At 32.8% G+C, this 18355-nt stretch overlaps 2 protein-coding genes and 1 pseudogene across 2 annotated transcripts; 1 reads left to right on the plus strand and 2 right to left on the minus strand.

The window, feature by feature from the left end:
* The first annotated feature begins 6688 nt into the window (after nucleotides 1-6688).
* Nucleotides 6689-8511, plus strand: LOC120114515 (lactoylglutathione lyase-like). Its single transcript, XM_039135399.1, has 8 exons — nucleotides 6689-6909; nucleotides 7003-7064; nucleotides 7152-7212; nucleotides 7303-7382; nucleotides 7500-7570; nucleotides 7862-7951; nucleotides 8064-8174; nucleotides 8265-8511. The coding sequence occupies exons 1-7, from the start codon at nucleotides 6817-6819 to the stop codon at nucleotides 8150-8152; spliced, it is 546 nt and encodes a 181-aa protein (XP_038991330.1). The 5' UTR covers nucleotides 6689-6816; the 3' UTR covers nucleotides 8153-8174; nucleotides 8265-8511.
* A 516-nt stretch (nucleotides 8512-9027) lies between these two features.
* Nucleotides 9028-11459, minus strand: LOC120114532 (annotated as a pseudogene).
* A 2000-nt stretch (nucleotides 11460-13459) lies between these two features.
* LOC120114550 (vacuolar protein sorting-associated protein 24 homolog 1-like) lies at nucleotides 13460-15603 on the minus strand. The gene is made up of 6 exons (XM_039135414.1): nucleotides 15306-15603; nucleotides 15121-15197; nucleotides 14722-14824; nucleotides 14371-14492; nucleotides 13932-14120; nucleotides 13460-13830 (listed from the first exon to the last, which is right to left on the minus strand). The coding sequence occupies exons 1-6, from the start codon at nucleotides 15415-15417 to the stop codon at nucleotides 13750-13752; spliced, it is 684 nt and encodes a 227-aa protein (XP_038991345.1). The 5' UTR covers nucleotides 15418-15603; the 3' UTR covers nucleotides 13460-13749.
* Nucleotides 15604-18355: the final 2752 nt, after the last annotated feature.

Consider the following 18355-nt stretch of genomic DNA (forward strand, 5'->3'; position numbering starts at 1 on the left):
AGTTTGATGTTTTTATGTTTAAATGTTGTTTTGCTCACTATTTTTACCTTTATAGTGTCGTAGCATTGTAAGAGCTTTTGAGAGATTACCATTTATTATAGCGTAATATGCTTAGTCTGAAAGTGCTTTTGAGAGATTTCCATTTTCTAAGTATAGATATCTAGTATCGAGAGATCTAGGTTAGATCTACGTGAACAAGGGAGCCAAACCGAGATGAGAAGGTTCTAACCTATCTTAGAGATAAGGAAAGGGTTTCATTCGACTAAAAGGGATAGGACTTAGTCGATAAGCTAGTGTTGTAATTCACGCTGAGAGGTGTTGTCATAGCATTAGTTTTATCAGGTTCCTTGTATGAGAGAGTTTAGGAGCATTTTAGCAAATCTTGTCGGATAACATACTTATTGGAGCATATACCATCCGTAGCATAGAATATTGTTGCCATAGCAAGTTTGTTCCATTTACCTCTAGAAAAGCTTGATTGCGTGAGGTTGTCAGTCTTATCTCATTTTCTAGGGTTCAATTTATTTTACTGCTTTAGCATACTTTTTCTTCTTACTTAAATTCTTGCCTCGGTACACTTTACATTTTCAACAATTTTCACTACACCAATTTTACCCCACTTCACACAATTCTTGCCACAGCATTCCATTACCATTTATATCAGCCAAAACTATACTTCCATTTGTTTATACCATCATAAATATATATTTAGATTTAGTTTCTTCAAATTTATTTGTTATAGCTTGCTTCTAAAATACCTCCAATCCCCGTGGAGACAATACTCACTCATTACTGTATTACTTGCATCGATTGTGTATATTGGCATAAATTTACGTGCCACAACACAATATATTTACGCGTGATCACTAGGTTCTTTTCTAACTACACATACTCTAAAGAGAGTACTTCATTCCATATTAAGTGTATAACAGATTAATGCCTTATACAAATGTGTCTTTTCTTACCATTGTAAGTTTGGTTATTAGCCACACATATCGTAGCTTGTGGATCACATAATAAGGAGACTGGAGGAGTCGGTCTTCCCACAACAAAATTTTTGCTAATAAATTTCTAAGTCATTCGGCTACTTACCCAGCTAAGTCAAAAGCTATAAACTCTGACTTTATGGTCAAACGAGCAATATAGGTTTGCTTCGCAGACTTCTACGAGATCGCTGCTTCACCTAAAGAAAAAATATACCCACTTATAGAGCTTACCTCATAATTATCATAAACCTAGTTTCCTCACAATATCCTTCTAAAACAGCAGGATAGCCAACAAACTCAAGTTTCCAATCCATCGTACCCTTAATATATTTGAGTAAGCATCTAAGAGAAACCCAATGTTCACTACTTGGGTTTTGGTATATCTACTAAGTATGCTCACAATGTAGGCAATATCAGGCAGGATATAGTTCATTAAGAACATTAGGCTTCCAATTATTTTAGCATATTCTATTTGGGAAACATTACTTCCTTTATTTTTAAATAGATGTATGTAGGATTATAAGGAGTTTGAACAAGGATGACATCAAAGCTGTGAAACTTCTTTAACACATTCTCAATTTAATGTGTTTGATTTAAAGAAAACCCCTTTTCAGTTTTGGTAACTTTGACTCCTAAGATTACATCGACTTCTCCCAAATCAGTCATATCAAATTTAGTGGATAAGAAACTTTTTTTTTATTAATGGACTCAATGTTAGTATTGAAAATCAACATGTCATCAACATATAAACTTATGATGACATAATTAGTATTGAATGTTATCGAATACATGCATGCATCTGAACCATTCACAAAAAAACCAAAATTAAGTATAGTTTTGTGAAATTTCTCATAACATTGTTTAGGAGCTTGCTTAAGTCCATAAAAATACCTTTTAAGTCTACACACTTCGCCTTCCATACCATGTGTCTCAAAGCCTAGAGGTTGCTCCATCTAGATCTCTATTAAAAATTACAGTCTTTACATCCATTTGATGTACTTGCAACTTAGTACAAATAATTCATATATCGTTCAAATTTTCATTACGGGAGAGTAAGTATCAACTAAGTCTAAACCAAATTTTTAAGTGAACTCTTTGGCAACTAGCATTGCCTTATACCTTTGGATTAAGCCATCTGGTCTGAGTTTCACTTAAAAAAACCCATTTATTGCTGATAGGTTTAAATCCTATAGGCAAGTCAATTAATTCCCAAGTATGATTAGATATTATTGATTCTAGTCCATCATTAATAGCACTTTTCCATAAACAAACATCAATAGATCTTATAGCTTTCTCATAAATCTTAGAATCCTCATCTAACATAAAGACATGAGTTATATCATATATGAAATCTAAATCATTTATATTAGAAATAAATAAAGTTATAAAATATGATCCAAAAGAAGTTTCAACTCTTTGTCTTTTACTTCTTTTAGGCTCAAACTTAATCTCTTGAGAATTCCTAACAAATTCAATCTGGAATTTTTGTGTTTCTACATTTAATCTAGGCTTCTTTAGAGGAAAAATATCTTCAAAGAAAACATCTTAGATTCACAAATAAAGTAGTCATGTAAAAACATGAACTTGTATGCAACACTATTTGTAGCATACCCTATAAACACTACATACGTGGTTTTAGGACCGATGATGGACTTCTTAAAGTCCGGTAAGCCCACTTTTTCCAGAAAATCCCACACTTTCAAGTATTGCAGATTTGGAGCATAGCCTTTCCACAATTAGAATATAATTTCGTGTAAGGTATTTGGTTCAAAATATGATTTGACGATAGAAGGGTTTCCCCCGTATATTATCAGATAATCTAGAATTTATCAATAATGAATTCATCATCTATTTTAAAGTTCTATTTTTCCTCTGGGATATACCATTCTATTAAGGAAAATAGAGAGCAGAAGTTTCATGAATTATGTCATTCTTCTCACAAACCTCTTTCAAGAAATTTGATACTTCTATAGAATTTAACCCGTTTAATTCTCCCATCTAACTGATTCTAAACTTCTGCCTTATAAATAAAGAAGAAGTTCTCAACTTCATCTTTAGTTCTTAGGAGATATACTTTTGTATATCTCGAATAATCATCTACAAAAGTAATGTAATAATGTTTTCCTCCTTGCTATTAGTGTTTCTAAAGTATACTATATCATTATGTATAAGTTTTAATAGTTCACTTTTTCTCTTAGAAACAGTCTTAAAGGGAGGTTTAATATGCTTGGCTTCTACACAAATTTCACATTTGTTAAAAGCTAGTTTGTCTAGTTTAGGTAGAATATTTATTTTAATCAGTTTATTTAAAGAGTGAATATTCACATGTCCTAATCTAGCATGCCACATTTCAAGAGTTTAACCGTGTATGCAGAAGTGGTAGTTTTATTCTCATTTTCAATGACAAATAAACCTATATTTAAAATAACTTTTTTCAACATAATCACCATTTCAAGAAAGTCAAGTTTATCTTCCTCAAAAACTAGCTTAATGTTTGGCTTATTTAAAAGCTCACCACTTATTAAATTTCTACGCATGGCAGATACATACAGAACATTACTTAGGGCTAAAGTTTTACCGAAAGTTAGCTTGAGTAAAACCTTGCATTTACCTAGCACTTCAGAACTACTATAGTTCCCCAGGTACACACGTTCACCTTTGTTCCTATTCTCGAACTCGGTGAAAAACTTCTTCTTTGCGTAGAAATATCTAGAAGCATTAGTGTCAATGATCAACTCAATATTGTTTTCCACAAGATTTACCTCTGAAACCACTATTTTGATAACGTCAGTATTGCTCTCTGCAACGTTCATTTATAGTTGTTCTCATTCTGGCGGTCTAAACAATGTTGGCATTTGTATGCTTTGTGATCGACTTGACCGCACATATAGAACTTGATAGATTTTCTTCAGTTTTGGCGTTTATTGATTTTTTTAAGTTGGTGCCCTTCAGAGGTTTTGTCTTCTTGTTTTGATTTCCTATTTTCCATGTCCTTTTGAATTTAGACCCTGAGGCAGCACAATACTCAACCAAGTTAGCTTTAAAGGATAATTGACCAAAAGAGTTAGCAACCTTATCTTTCAAATGGTTAGCCTCCTCTATCTTCAATCGCACCACCAGCTTCTAAAGTGAAATGTCCCTCTTCTTGTGTTTGAGAGAGTTACTGTGGTCAGAACAAGATTTGGGCACCTTCTCTATCAGGACGTTAGCTCGCAACACTTCACACATCTACACGGTAAGGATGTTAGAGACTAGATTTTCGTAATCATGGACTTGATCTCTAATCAGCTTGTCATCGGTATTTGAAATCTCAGTCACTCACCAACGACGTATTTCTTAATGTCTGCATCATCAGAGTCGTACTTCTTTTCAAGTTTGTCCCATATTGTTTAGCTCTTCTTTCCTTGAGAAACATGTCAAAAATCTTGTTTGACATGTGACTATGGAGATGGCCACACACCATCTTGTTAACTTTTTAAAATTTTTCAACTGCTATGAAGATAAAGATGGAGACGACATAAGAAGAACTTCATCATGATTACAGTAATGTTGTTGTAACAAAATTGGTAGTCGATGTGGTAGGTGTGGTTTCAACATCACATAGTCTAAATCAAATTGCTTGAAGAAAATAAGATATGTTAAGACCACCTACAGTAATTGGACCCATTTAATGTATCAAGTTTGGACAAATCAGGAATAAGCTTGCTAAATGGTGTTGACATTTTTTTCCCAGTAAATGAATTTATTTCTAAATTGCTGGGAATAAATACTGCAAAAGTACACCGTTAGCACTTATATGACATATTAAAAAAATCAGCAAATGAAAACCAAAATTGTGTCGTGATAAAACTACTACCTTTGAAACAAATTTGCCCCGATATGTATAATCGATGCGATAGATGAATTATCCCCCGATGTTAACACGGTCGCTTCGAGAATCCATACACTCGAAACCGGAGTGGATTGTGGTAGTGTTACTCTTATGTAGCACCGAAAAATATGTAAAAATATTAAAAAGCCTTAGAGAGGAATTGAGAAGATTTTTGAGTTGTTGGATGATCTGAGAAGCTGAAAATGCTTCTTTATTTATATGCTAGATTTAGGGACAAAATCATCCAAGTAAAATTCAGATTAAATTCTAATTTTAATATTTTTCAAATTTTATGCCTTTCATAAATGAATAAACTTAGTCTCGAAGTTGTCCAGGTTCATAATTCGGAGATAATTGTTACAACAGTAAATTAACCTGCAATTAAGCCCCCGTAATTGAAGCAACATAACATTTATCCAATTTATTCTGTATATAGCTGAATATTGTCCAAATACATCTTATATTCAGACAAGAAATAATTCTGAAAATGATGCTTCTCAATTACAAATGATTACTATTGACTTAATTTACAGAATTCAAAAAGATAACTAATACAGTTGTTACCCCTCCGTAAATTTTTAATTGAATAACAGCTCTCTATTCACCCTATAAATCTCAATAAAATATTCTTTCACAATCTTTATAATAAGAAAATTTCTTACGAATTTTCTCCGAAAAGAACAACCCTTAACCTTGACCACGAGACGAAACACTGATGGCAACAGTGCGCGAGATGAGCCCTTTTTCTCTATCACTCAACAAGGGAAGGAAGAATGAACATTATAAATACCCCTGCACGTGATATTTCTCACTCCATGTGGGATAATGTTTAAAGCATTACCAACAAATTTTTGGTAACATTTTAGGTGTAACCCATTTTATTAATAAAAATATTAACATTCCATATTACAACATACTTTCTATGTGAATCATGACATTCTTGGGTGCAATTGTATTTGTTATAGATATTTATAACATTTTCAGTTTGAACTTATTTTGTTTACTTGGGAAAATTTAAGGTTTTATCACCTTAAACTCTGGTAACATTTTAGACTCAACCTATTTTAGTAATAAAAATTATTAATGTTCCATAAAGCAACTTATTTTCTTAGTGAATCATGATATTATTAGGTGTAATTGTATTTATTATAGATATTCATAAAATTTTCAATTTTTATCTTATTTTGTTATCGTGGGAAAATCTATGGTTCCACTAGCTCAACTCATTTTATTAATAAAAATATTAGCATTTCAGATCATAACCTACTAAGTGAACTATGACACTCTTAAGTGCAACGATATTTATTATAGATATTTATTACACTTTCAGCTTTTTAACTTATTTTGTTGTCGTGAGAAAATCAGATATCATCAACTTAAATTGTAGTAATATTTTAAGCACAACCCTAAAATTTTAGTAATACTGATAACATTTATTGTTTATAACTTATTTTCTTACTATTATAATATTTTATGTACAAACTATTAGGTTACTACGTTGGATAATTTTTTCAATTTTTAAATTAATAATATTTTGTATTTCACTTTTAACTTTTCACATTTTTCATCGATTACATCATTTAGTAATCTTATTTTAAAAACCTCACAAACTCCCCCAAACACTTGATATTCAAAGATAAATAAAAGTCGTCTTTGAACTTTTGAAAGGAAAAAAAAAGTCTTCATTGAATTCCTTGTTAATGTCAGTCAAAAATGGCTTCTATTTTAATGGCTGCCGGCTTGTCTCCATTCTCAGATTTGCTTCATTTAACTAGTGAACCTTGCACGGCTCCTTCGTCACTTTCATTTTCTTACATTTCAAAACCCCTTTATAAGCAAATATGCCTTGTGCTTTCTCTAAACTCTAAAACCCAACTATCAAAGCATCTTGTTTTGAGAATTCTAGTTGGAAAAGTTTGGGTTTTTTTGTTGAATCGAACCCAGTTTAGTTTATATTCAATGGCGTCCTCAGGACCAAAAGAATCAGCTGCCAATAACCCTGGCCTCCAAACTCCCCCCGAAATAACCAAAGGCTACTTCATGCAGCAAACTGTTAGTTTCTTTTTTTGGTGTTTATAATTTGTAAATATTATGTTTTTCAATGAATATGTGTAATTATTTTCCCTTTTCTTCTTTGGGTTGCAGTGTTTTCGAATTAAGGATCCAAAAGTCAGTCTTGATTTTTACTCTCGCATATTGGGCATGTCGTAAGTTCAATTTCAGATCTCTTTTTTATTACCTTTTTTTTATAAATAATTTGATATTAATAGAAGCAATGAAATCATCATTTCCAGGTTGCTTAAGAGAATTGATGTTCCAGATTTGAAGTTTACCTTGTACTTCATGGGCTATGAGGTATAATGCATATAATTACACTGCGAGAAATTATCCTGTTGGAAATAATAATGATGTTTGATTCTAAATGCTTATTTACCTCGGATGTAGGATGTTTCAACAGCTCCAAGCGACCCGATTGATAGAACAGCTTGGACCTTTTCGAAACCGGCTACCATAGAACTAAACCAGTAAGAATACATTATTTCTTTGGGGGGGGGGGAGGAAAAATCAATCCGCCTTCTGTTTTGACAAAATCATCATTCTTCTGCCCTGTACCGTGTTTAACAGTTTAATGTTTCCTACAGCAAATGGGGTACCGAAAGTGACACCGAGTTCAAAGGATACCACACTGGGAATTCAGAACCTTTAGGCTTTGGTATGAACAGCTTTTGTATCTTTTATAATGTTCATTTCTTCTAGTGTCTTATGATTTGTTCTTTAAACAAGTGTAGTTTAAAAGTATGATCATTTCTTTTCGATAAAGTCTCTGGCTTTCTAAACAACTATGCTGTAATTGATCAAACAGATGCTGCTTCTATGTTCAAGTCGATAGAAGACCAGCTTCTTTCTATTTTTTTTAACTTTTTCTTTTCTAAATATGTGAATTTTGTATTTGAGGAATTTTTGGGATATTTTAGGTAGTAATCTGTCCTTTTTCCCTTTTCAGGGCATCTTGGCATCACTGTGGATGATACATTTAAGGCATGTGAGAGGTTTGCAAGGCTTGGAGTAGAGTTTGTCAAAACACCAGAGGATGGTAAGACATCACTGTGGATGATACTAATAGTGAAAGTTATGTCTGAAATATTTGCTTTCTGATTTCTTTGAAAATGCTTTCTCATGCCTTGATTTTCCAATCTGATTTGCAGGGTATGCATTCATCAAGGATCCCGATGGTTATTGGATCGAAATCTTTGATTTGGTTAATATCAGAAACGTAGTTAAGGGTGTTGCCTGAGTTAGTGCTTCACAAAGTTCAGGTAGCTTTTGGAGTATTTTTCAGAGACTTCTTCTCTCGTGACGTATCTTTGATCATTGGAAATGTATCTGATACATATGTGTTGATGCAGGAAACGAGGATGGCATATGTTACAGGTTTCATTCATTTAGGTTTGTCGGTGTGTAGTCCTATACATCATCATCTGCTTTCCGGAACTTGTCGAGGGAACAACTCGGTGAAATATGATATGTATGTTTTAATCAAGTATATGTTTTCTTCAAGTCTGATATGTATATACCAGACAGGAGAAAGTGAAAATAAATAGTTTTGTAGGAGAAACTGAACCTTGAAATTTAATAAAATCAGCTTAAATGTCCTAAAATTGCATGTCTATGTACCATGTATGTGCTTACCAAGTCAAGCATGAAGTGGAAAAAATAGAATTATGAAAGTACTAAAACTTTAAACCATTTATCAAATATTATCCCTTATCTTTATTAACAAGAAGTTTGGAATGGGGTAAAGCAAAAGTCTTTTCTTTATCATTGATCAAACTCAAAACTCACAATATTTCAAGCTCACAACTTTGGAATACCTTAATTGTAATAACAGCTGTATAATCAATTTAGACCTACTAATAATATTATAAAAATATGAAGACTAAATTATACCAAATAAGGGAAATTGAATCTCGAATTTCTGCATAATAGAGGGACTAAAATCAAAATTAGACCACTTAAGAACAATAAAATTATTAAGGTGGAATTTGCCTTGAACTACTTTAAATTTTGCTTCTTTGTAAACTCAGATCTGAGAAATTTGGTCAATCACTGTAAACTCATTTCTTTGTTAATGGTATGCAACACTGTCGAGAACAATGAAACAAACCGTAAAAATTCATTTAGTTTAATGACCCATATTGATTAAATAAAAAAACGACTTGTTAGGTCACTATTTGGGAGCAATTCTCTCCGCTGTTTCAGATGAGGCTATTTCCCCATGCATCCATTTCTGCAACATTTGTATGAAGCTTTTGGTTGATCCATTGGAACCATGTGACCTGCCTCATGGACCTGCGATTTGTCATCATCATGGGCACAATAAGTACATTAGGAAAGCACATGGATGAATGATCATTTCAGATTATAAAGATTGCATTTTTCAGAGTTCAGACCTTGAGGAAAGTGAGAGGACCATGTCTCTTCAGTTTCCCTGCTTCGACACCATCAAGGATGAACGGGACGGTCGGCGATGCACCGAAATATTTCTGCCCGGACCATGTCATTGCATGAACCCACTTCGAATTCCCTAACCGTCCGAAAAACACGAGTTTAGAACAAGGCACTAAAAGAAAAAAAAAATAAGGAAGAGTGTCTCACCAAGCCAGTTTCATATAAGATCATACTCCCCAGCCTATATAAGGACTTTGATGCCATCTTCAAGAAGAGAAGGAATGCCGACTTCGAAATTTCTTATCCAGTCCATATTCATAGCTTCGTACACGACGCTGCTGCAAGACATGAAATCTATGTCTCCGACCCAGAGTGCTTCCCTAACTGATTTCAGGTTCAGGAAAGTGTCGACGCCTGAGAAATAGTAGCACAAGCCGCCGTCGCACTGCTTTCTAATGTCGTAGTACTGAACAAATAATAACAAAGAAATGAAATTTGTAAGAATCTTAAACCATTTCTGCAATATCTATAATAACAAAAGATAAAAGTTTATGCTGTCTTAGATTTACATTACCAGCAACCCCCCATGATCTGATTGAATACATTGTTGCAGATTTCATAAGAATCAACACAAGCATCTCCACGATCAGTACCAGGAATGGTATTTGAAAATGAGTATCAATTTGCAAAGGAAAAAATATAGAGATATTGACATTAATCTTTTAGAGCTAAGAGGGAATACCACAGCTTTTAATTGCCTCCATGCATGATGGAACCGACTTCTTGATATTAACATAATCAGATTGTGAAATTAAACTCGAGTTCAAAGCATAATCTGGGTATGCTTGATATTGAATTCCAGGGTTCGTTAATCCGTTGCCGATGGCAAAACCCTGTTTCAACCATTCAAGTTTTAACTAAATGAAAAAAGTCCATATTCAAATGAGGCTTATATGAAGTTTCAGGTAATATGTACCTTAAGGTTAATATGAATTCCCTCTTTAGCTTTTATTTCCCTCCTGAACTCGAACTGCAAAAGCCGGAATGTAATGGCCGGCATACGATTCTCTGGTTATGTAAAAGTCATTCTAACATACTGAGGATGCTCCTTGAAAAAGGCCTGCAAGAAGTCATATAAATCGTTGCTGACACCGTTTTCATCGTGACGAATGTCGGTATCATCTGAAGTATAACTGAAACCGGTTCCTATCGGCTGATCTATGAACAGAATGTTCGATACCTACCAAGGGACAATAAAAATGTGATTTGATGAAAGGAGATATATATATATATCATGAGAGCAGGGTTTCAAAAAACGGTCTGCGACCGCGATTTCGTCCGCGCCGCTGTCCGAGTTACTCTCGACGGCCGTAATGGCGCCCGCGACAACCGCAATAGCGCCCGCGACGGCCGCAATCACGGTAAATCCGAAATAACCGAAAATGTGACCACGACCGCGATTTAAAACCCTGCATGAGAGTATCAAAGAAAATCATGGGATTTTATTAGATACCTTGTCCCAGCCATAGTCATTCCATAAAAGTGACAAGTTCTTAGCTAGATGGAAAGGACCATTTTCATAAAACAATGCCAATACACTGCTGCATCCAGGACCTCCAGTCAACCAAATCACTACAGGGTCTTTCTTGCTTCTCCGAGATTCGAAGAAAAAGTAAAACATCCTTTGAAATTTCGTGAACAAGATCGATAACCCAAAATCAGTTGCATGCAAAGATTTAATATACTTATTGTGTACACTGATATGCCCATCAGTTTCTGGATTGTTCATCCATCATTTTCAAACTTGCAATTTTGGTAGCAACATATAAGAACCATGACATACATACATACATAGGATTACCTAGCAGATTTAGAATGTGGAAGATTATAGTATCCAGCATGGTGAGCAAACTTGTCAAAAGGGGCAGGAGCACCAAGCAAAGGGAATCTAAATTGCCTTTCAGCAATCTTTGAATTCTCAGCCGTTAGGTCATTGGTACCTTAATTAGCATCATCTGCTGGGAACAAATTAAGTCCTCTTATGAGCTTTTGTGCTTGTAGTTTTGCCGGGGTGGAAATAGCCTTGGCCGAGATTGGTGAAACCAGCAAAAACAGATAAAGCAAAAGGAGTTTCTGAAAGGAAGTTGAGCCATGTTTTGTGGGAGATTGCTGCAAATTCTGTTTATTTGTTTGATTTATAATAGAGTCTAACGGACCCCACTTGGGACAGTGTCCATTGATTTTGCATGCTTCAAGTCTCTAATTTAACATTGTTATTTTAAAAAAAAATGTCTTTAAAAAATATCCAGACAAGTCTTTCTTTTTCTTTTACAAAGTATTATGAAAAACAAAATTGTTTTTAGGGAAATGTAATAATTTTTACTTTAAGAATATGCATTAAATGTTGTGAAGAAAAATGATGAACCTTTGGACCTATTTTAGTCTCAAGAATAATTAATTAGAGGCTATGATTATGGATAGTTTAAAATTATTAATAAGAGCATTAATAATTTACATAAACAGTGTGTTAATCATTTGTATGACATATTTTCTCATTAACAAACAAAGCTAATTTATTATATATAACTATAAAATACCCCACAACCCCCTCCCCCATTAACCCCTCTATTTCTCCAATGACTAGAATTGAATGATGGATTTCAAGAAAAACCTTTCTCCTTTTATAAAAATTCATGAATTAAGGAAATGGTAAAGAAAATGTTATCATCTTTTTAAGTAATCTAATTTTTATATTTATGTGTGGTGTGTGCGAGTTCATCTTTATTCAAAATTAGACACAAATATTACTTTATAATTATATTATAATCTTTAAAATATTATAAAAATTCATTTATTGAGTACACGAATCAACTTACCTCAACGGTTAAATGAATTATTGTTGTTCCTAAAAGTTATGGGTTCAAGCATTAACGACTTCTTACTATCAAATGGTTAAGAGTATTTAGAATAGATACTACTTTATAATAACCTTAGCTTAATTAAAAAAAAAGTTCATAAAAAGTTATTTTGTTTTCCTTGTGATTGTTAACCTCCTTTTCTTGTTTCAAAAACCTAATTATGTAACAGCTTTTCCCCCATTTCCTTTTTCTTTTTGGTCATCCAATGATGGAAATTGGGCTTTCAAGACAAGCTTATAACAACAATGTTGCTTACAATATATCAAAAACATAATAAGAAAAGAAAGTGTCATCATGGCCTAAACATGATCAAACATTTGGTTTCACTCAGTGTTTGGATGGAACAATGAAATGAAAAGGACATGCCCATAGGCAGGGATGGTCCGAAGGGGCGGGGCGGGACAATGTCGCTTCTTGAAAATTTAAAATTACTTTATATTTAGATTTTTTTCTATGTATTTCGACTCAAAATCTGTTTTCGTCTTCTTATAATTTTATAAGTTCAAGTTTGCCCCCAACATAAAATCATGTGTCCCTCCCTACCCATAGGTGGTTTCATAATCATACTTGACCCATGTTATTATTATTACTACTCCATTAGTTATATCCTAAAAATCCTTAAAAGGAAACTAGCAGTATAGTGAACGGCAACTTCGGAAACGTCAATAAAAAACATGGCTCAATTATGGAGAAATCTCATATATACACGAAAGTTAAATTACACTTTCCATTTTACTTTAGTTTTTTTATCATTCAATTTTCTAGCACTACACTAATGACGTGACACATTAACATAAATAAAGATTAATTATAATTTGATACAAACTTTGATAGACTTTGTTAGAATTGATGATGAACTCTGTGTCAACAAGAAACAGGTTAGCATCACATGACATATTCCGTGTAAGCTTTACTCAGCTGTTCACCTGATATTTTCAAGCCATACTTGAATCATTAGTTTCTTGTTTCTTGCACATGATACCCTGCAAGTATCCATTTAAGAACTAAGGAAGATCAAAGCTTCATTATACTAACAGTTCCAACATAAATTGTGTATCATTCTTTTGCCAGTCACGGTTATTAGCTTTCTGTTGTCCCCCTATCATCATACAAGTGCAAAAACCAGCTTCCAAAATAAATATGTATAGTTCTTAGACGGAATTAGACCATAGAATGCTTCCAGCAACTTAAATTTTCAAGATAAATACAACAAATTCCTAAAAGGGTTTCCCCAATATGGTTTATTATCGATCAATATATACCGTATTTCGACACATTGATTCTCCTCGTATAATACAGATCTTGCAGACAGGAATAGCTAATTAACAACTGTAGCAATTACACAATAATTGCTCCAATGTGCTGATTAATAGATATCCTGTTTGTAATACATTACACAGAAGGTTACTTTATTCGGGTGTTAAATTTGGGTTTGGACTGCAGCAAGTGCAATTGAACCCGGGGGAAGCTCATTAATCAGCCTGATCAACACTTCTAGGCAAAGGCAAAAGACTTGATTTAGGAGTTATGACCTAACTTTTGCAAGTCGAGCCCTTATTTCTTCTAGTTCTTCCTCGTCATCAACCCCTTCGGCTATAGCTTCTTCCTGTTAAGCATTAAAAGGAAAAGGAAAACAAATTGGACTCTTCGAATTTAATGAGAAAAATTCGCCAGAGGTACATTATAAAGCATTCAAGCCAAACATACCTCCTGTGCAGCAGCCTGAACTGGCTGCTTCATCTTCTCCTTCCTGACTGCTTCCGGAAGCTGTGCAGCTGTCTCACCAGCAATTGCTGTCAAAACCTTGTCAACTTCTTCTTCCGTCTCCTCTTCTATATCCTCGGAATCCAGTGCATTGTCAAGGGCATCATTGACAAACTCCTCAATAACACCTGCCTACATATTAAGGTAAAGAATAACTATCTGTTGTCTCGTTTAAGATAGCCGCCATACTCATCATCACATTAAAGAGATGGTTTAAGCAATCAGAGAATCCCCAACTATGTCAAAATTAGCAACGGAAACTCCAAGTAGCGAACAAAGCAAGAGGGGAGAACAACAGCTCAGACTGACGCCAATTACAGTAAAGGGCAATTATAAGACAATATTTTCCTTGATACTTAAATGATAAAAGTACTAAAGAAACCTTAGTCATCTCTTTGCTGAACTCTTGCATTGTGACAGCCACTTCTGGAGCCTTCATAAGGTTATTGACAAGCTTCATAACCTCAGCACTCTTGGACAAATGCCCAACTGTACGGGAGATTGCTGCAAAATTTTCAGAATTACAAACAAATTATTGAGAATGAATCAAGAAACAAGTAGTTCATCAAAAATTAGAACACATTGAGCAAATTAAGCACTTCAGATTGAATAAATTTAAAATGAAATACTAAAGAAAAACAAGCTACACAGGTTGATAATACTGTTCTTCCCATGATTAAAAGTGCATATAAGCAGAACAGAAATGTAAACTTAAATCTGTAAAACATCATACCAACACTTTCCCCAAGGTGCATTGATATTGAATTCAATTGTGCCTTGTTTCCGTATAGCCGATTGACTGTCCTTCTGGATCTCACAATCTCCATGGAAAGTGCCTGAAATAAAAGGAAAAAATGATTGTTTCAACTTCTCAGTCAAACAGTAAGAACTAAATGCAAGATCCAAATTTGCTACTAAAGAGCATAAAAGATTACAGTTTCAGAACATTCAACTTATAGATTTATGCAGTAAATCATTGACTTATTAAGTATGATTTATGTATGCATGAACACAAGAAGCACAATCAATGCAGTAAAAGAATAGAGCAAATAATTTCTTCTCGACTATTAGCAACTAAATTTAATTAAAAATAAAAGAATACAGCTTGATCAAAAAAATTAAAATGAAGTACCTTAGCAGAACCCATGTCGTTTCTCTTGGCAGCATCTCTAATAGCTTTCTGTACATTTTTCTCTTCTCTTTGAATATCTGAAGGGATAAATCAAGACACCATTTACCAATTATCAAATATTAACGCTAAGCCATCAATCCACAATTCCAACAAAATAATAGAAGAAGAAAAAGATAGGAACTTGCCTCGGATTTGGCGTTCGATGTTACGGCATTCCTGGCGGAGGCGACGCTGCCAATCCCTTAAGAGTTGTTGTGGATTGGGTTTTGGCTTTATTATATTCATCACCTTCTCCATTTTTCACTTCCAATTCGGATCGTGAGATCAAATTTCACACTCAAAAAAGAAATTATGTAACTTTGGCAACTTTTACGATAAATTTTATCCAAAAGATTTAGGATCTTTTTTTATCCTCTTTCGTTGTTAGATTGGAAATTTCATGATCGGAAAAGATCGCTTACCGGTCCATTTTTTTCTCGTGTAATTCCTAGATTTCTTATCATTTTCTTTAAAAGAATATATTTATGTTGGAGAAAGAATCAAGCAGGCCGAATTGCTGGCCCAAACGCAAACTTTTATCCCAAGTTTAAGTAGGGCTATAAATGAACAATTAATGAGTTATTCAAAATCGATTTTATCAAAATTCGATAAATACTTGAATTGAATTTAATTCGAGTTTGAGTTCGACTTGAATTCTTAACGAGCAAAATAAATTATTTGATACTCGACTCGAAAAAATCGTGAACACCTCAAAAAATATAATATATTAAGATTTTATTTTTTTAAAAATAAATTATCAATAATATTAATATTTTTGTGTTGATTTTTTTTAAATATATATATAAAGTTTTTCATATATTTAAGGTTTATGTTGGAGTTTGAGGTCTTCGAGTTATGTTTAAGATTTTTTTCATTTAGAGCTTTTTCGAGCTTTCGTTCATAATTTCGAGTTCGAGTCGAGTTTGAAAATTTTAGGTTCGCGAATTTTCAAGTTTAGTCGAGTCGAGACCCATTTCAGAGCTTTAGAGTCGAGTCGAGATCAATAATATTCGAGTTCGACTTAGCTCATTTATAGCCCTAAGCCTAACAATGGATTGTAATTTATAAAAAGTGTAAACTACCGTTTTAGTATCTAAACTTTTAATTTTTTTCAAAATCATACCTAATGTTTAGTTTTTGTTTCATTTTAGTACAAGTCGTTAAAAACTTAATGTGTTTGTACCTAAACTATCAGTTTTTGCCCATTTTAGTACCTAAACTGTAAAAAAAACTTAATGTTTAATTTTTAACGGGATACTAAAATGAAAAAATATTAAACTTTAGGTATAGTTTTAAAAATTGAAAGTTTAGGTACTAAAACAAACCAAAACTAATAGTTTAGATACTAAACACATAATTTACCCTTATAAAAATTGTTAACAATGCTATAAAAATAAATTTACTGTTATGAAATAAAGAAAATAAAGTATTGTGTGAAAAATAAAATAACAATAGAAATAGAATAATAAATATAAAATTTTATATTATTAATTTAAAATATGTAGAATTCCTCCTTTAAATTTTATATTTATAAATATAAAGAATAAATATTCAATCTGAATTAATTGATTAATAGATTGGACTATAAAAAAAATAAAAATTGTATATCTTAAAACATAATAAGATACTAAACTTTGCTAAATTTAAAGAGTAGATCTTACATCTAAACGTAGTGAAGTCTATAGACTAGGGATGAGCATTTAATTAAGTCGAGTCAAAAAATTAAGTTATTGAAGTTAACACATTTTATTTTATAGCTCAAATTTAACTTAAAAATATTTTAATTTATAGCTCAAATTTAAATTTAAATTTTTTTTAAGTCAGTCGAGTTGAATTAAACATTTATAATATTATAATATTATTTGATTCCAATTTAACTAGTTTTCTATAACCATATACATTATACAATACATATATGTATTTATATATTTTTTCACATACGATATACATATATCATGCAGAGTCGAATGATTCAACTCAAACTTAAATATCAATAAGCTAATTACTAAATTTTTCGAGTTATTCGAGTTGTATTTTATAACTTAATTTGAACTTAAATCTTTTTTAATCAAATTTATGAAATTATAATTCGAACTGAATTCGAGTTGAATCAAATAAAAAAATCAGTTTTTCAAGTCAAGTTCATCCTTACTATAGACTGTAACCCTATAGAAAGAATCATCCTTTCGCTTGTTTCGTTTTGTTTTTCTTTTAAACGAAAGAAAAATGAAGAGATATCGAGTACTCTTTACCTTCTCTTAAAAGTTACGAGACGAATGTAGAAATGGGGGGAAACTTAACCAGCATAGCATTTTAAGATGTAAATATTAGATCAAAAGGGGCAGCAGAAAACCCAGATTATATATGCACCAAATATTCAAATGAAAGATTAAAATAGTTCACCGAAAACTTAAAAGGAGCAATATAATACATGATACTAATCAAGATGAAGTGATGAACAATACGAGTTTTGAAACCGAGTTGTTAACACAATTTGTTGTCCAAGATAAAACCCAGTTTAACTCATCAACCTTTATTATCAAGCATCGCGCGCGGAGGACTCACAGGAACTTCCTGTATGGCCTACGATTATCTTCATCCTGCATATGCTGTAGGAAAATTTACCAAATCATTACAAATGCATAAAAGGAAAATAAAAATGAAAAAAGAAGAAGAAAAAAACACCTTACATCTCTATTGCAAGATGTGCTCGCAGAAAACACAAGACAAGAATCAAACATGATCTTGCAGCACAAAAATGGGAACCAACAACCGAAATTGTTAAATCAAATCCGCTGAATTAAAAGGAATTTGTAAGGGGCTTGGTTTCACCTACCAATACCTTCAATGTTAAAAATCAGATACCATAATAGATCAAACATTTACCATTTAAGTCCACATTCTGGTATTCTCCTATCACCTAAACACAATATTTCATGTTCCATGAACTGCCTTGAGAATTTTTTGTATCATTTTTCTCTATGCCCTGCTTCCTTGTTAAACTGTTCTATGGCTGACCAGTGAATTCCAAAGAATAGTTCACCAATGTTTCAAATAGTAACACTTCCATGGGAAGAATCCTATTGGCAACAATAGAATAAAAATGTTCTTATGTTCTGTCCTTCATGTGTTAAATAGTGCATTTTTTTGGTGTATTCTTGCTCCACAACACACTTCATTTATATGATTGGTGATT

This window comes from Hibiscus syriacus, unplaced genomic scaffold (assembly GCF_006381635.1).
Source record: "Hibiscus syriacus cultivar Baekdansim isolate YM2019G1 unplaced genomic scaffold, ASM638163v2 tig00110234_pilon, whole genome shotgun sequence".
In the NCBI taxonomy this organism is placed as follows: Eukaryota; Viridiplantae; Streptophyta; class Magnoliopsida; order Malvales; family Malvaceae; genus Hibiscus; species Hibiscus syriacus.

What these genes read in the sequence shown, in the direction of transcription:
- LOC120114550 (XM_039135414.1), bottom strand. Translation starts at nt 15,417, where the DNA reads ATGGAGAAGGTGATGAATATAATAAAGCCAAAACCCAATCCACAACAA. An exon ending in TCAGCAAAGAGATGACTAAG is followed by an intron (nt 14,121 to 14,370) that starts GTTTCTTTAGTA and finishes CTTAATATGTAG; the next exon opens with GCAGGTGTTATTGAGGAGTT. An exon ending in TTCAGGCTGCTGCACAGGAG is followed by an intron (nt 13,831 to 13,931) that starts GTATGTTTGGCT and finishes AATGCTTAACAG; the next exon opens with GAAGAAGCTATAGCCGAAGG.
- LOC120114515 (XM_039135399.1), top strand. Translation starts at nt 6,817, where the DNA reads ATGGCGTCCTCAGGACCAAAAGAATCAGCTGCCAATAACCCTGGCCTC. An exon ending in GCTACTTCATGCAGCAAACT is followed by an intron (nt 6,910 to 7,002) that starts GTTAGTTTCTTT and finishes TTTGGGTTGCAG; the next exon opens with TGTTTTCGAATTAAGGATCC. An exon ending in TGTACTTCATGGGCTATGAG is followed by an intron (nt 7,213 to 7,302) that starts GTATAATGCATA and finishes CCTCGGATGTAG; the next exon opens with GATGTTTCAACAGCTCCAAG.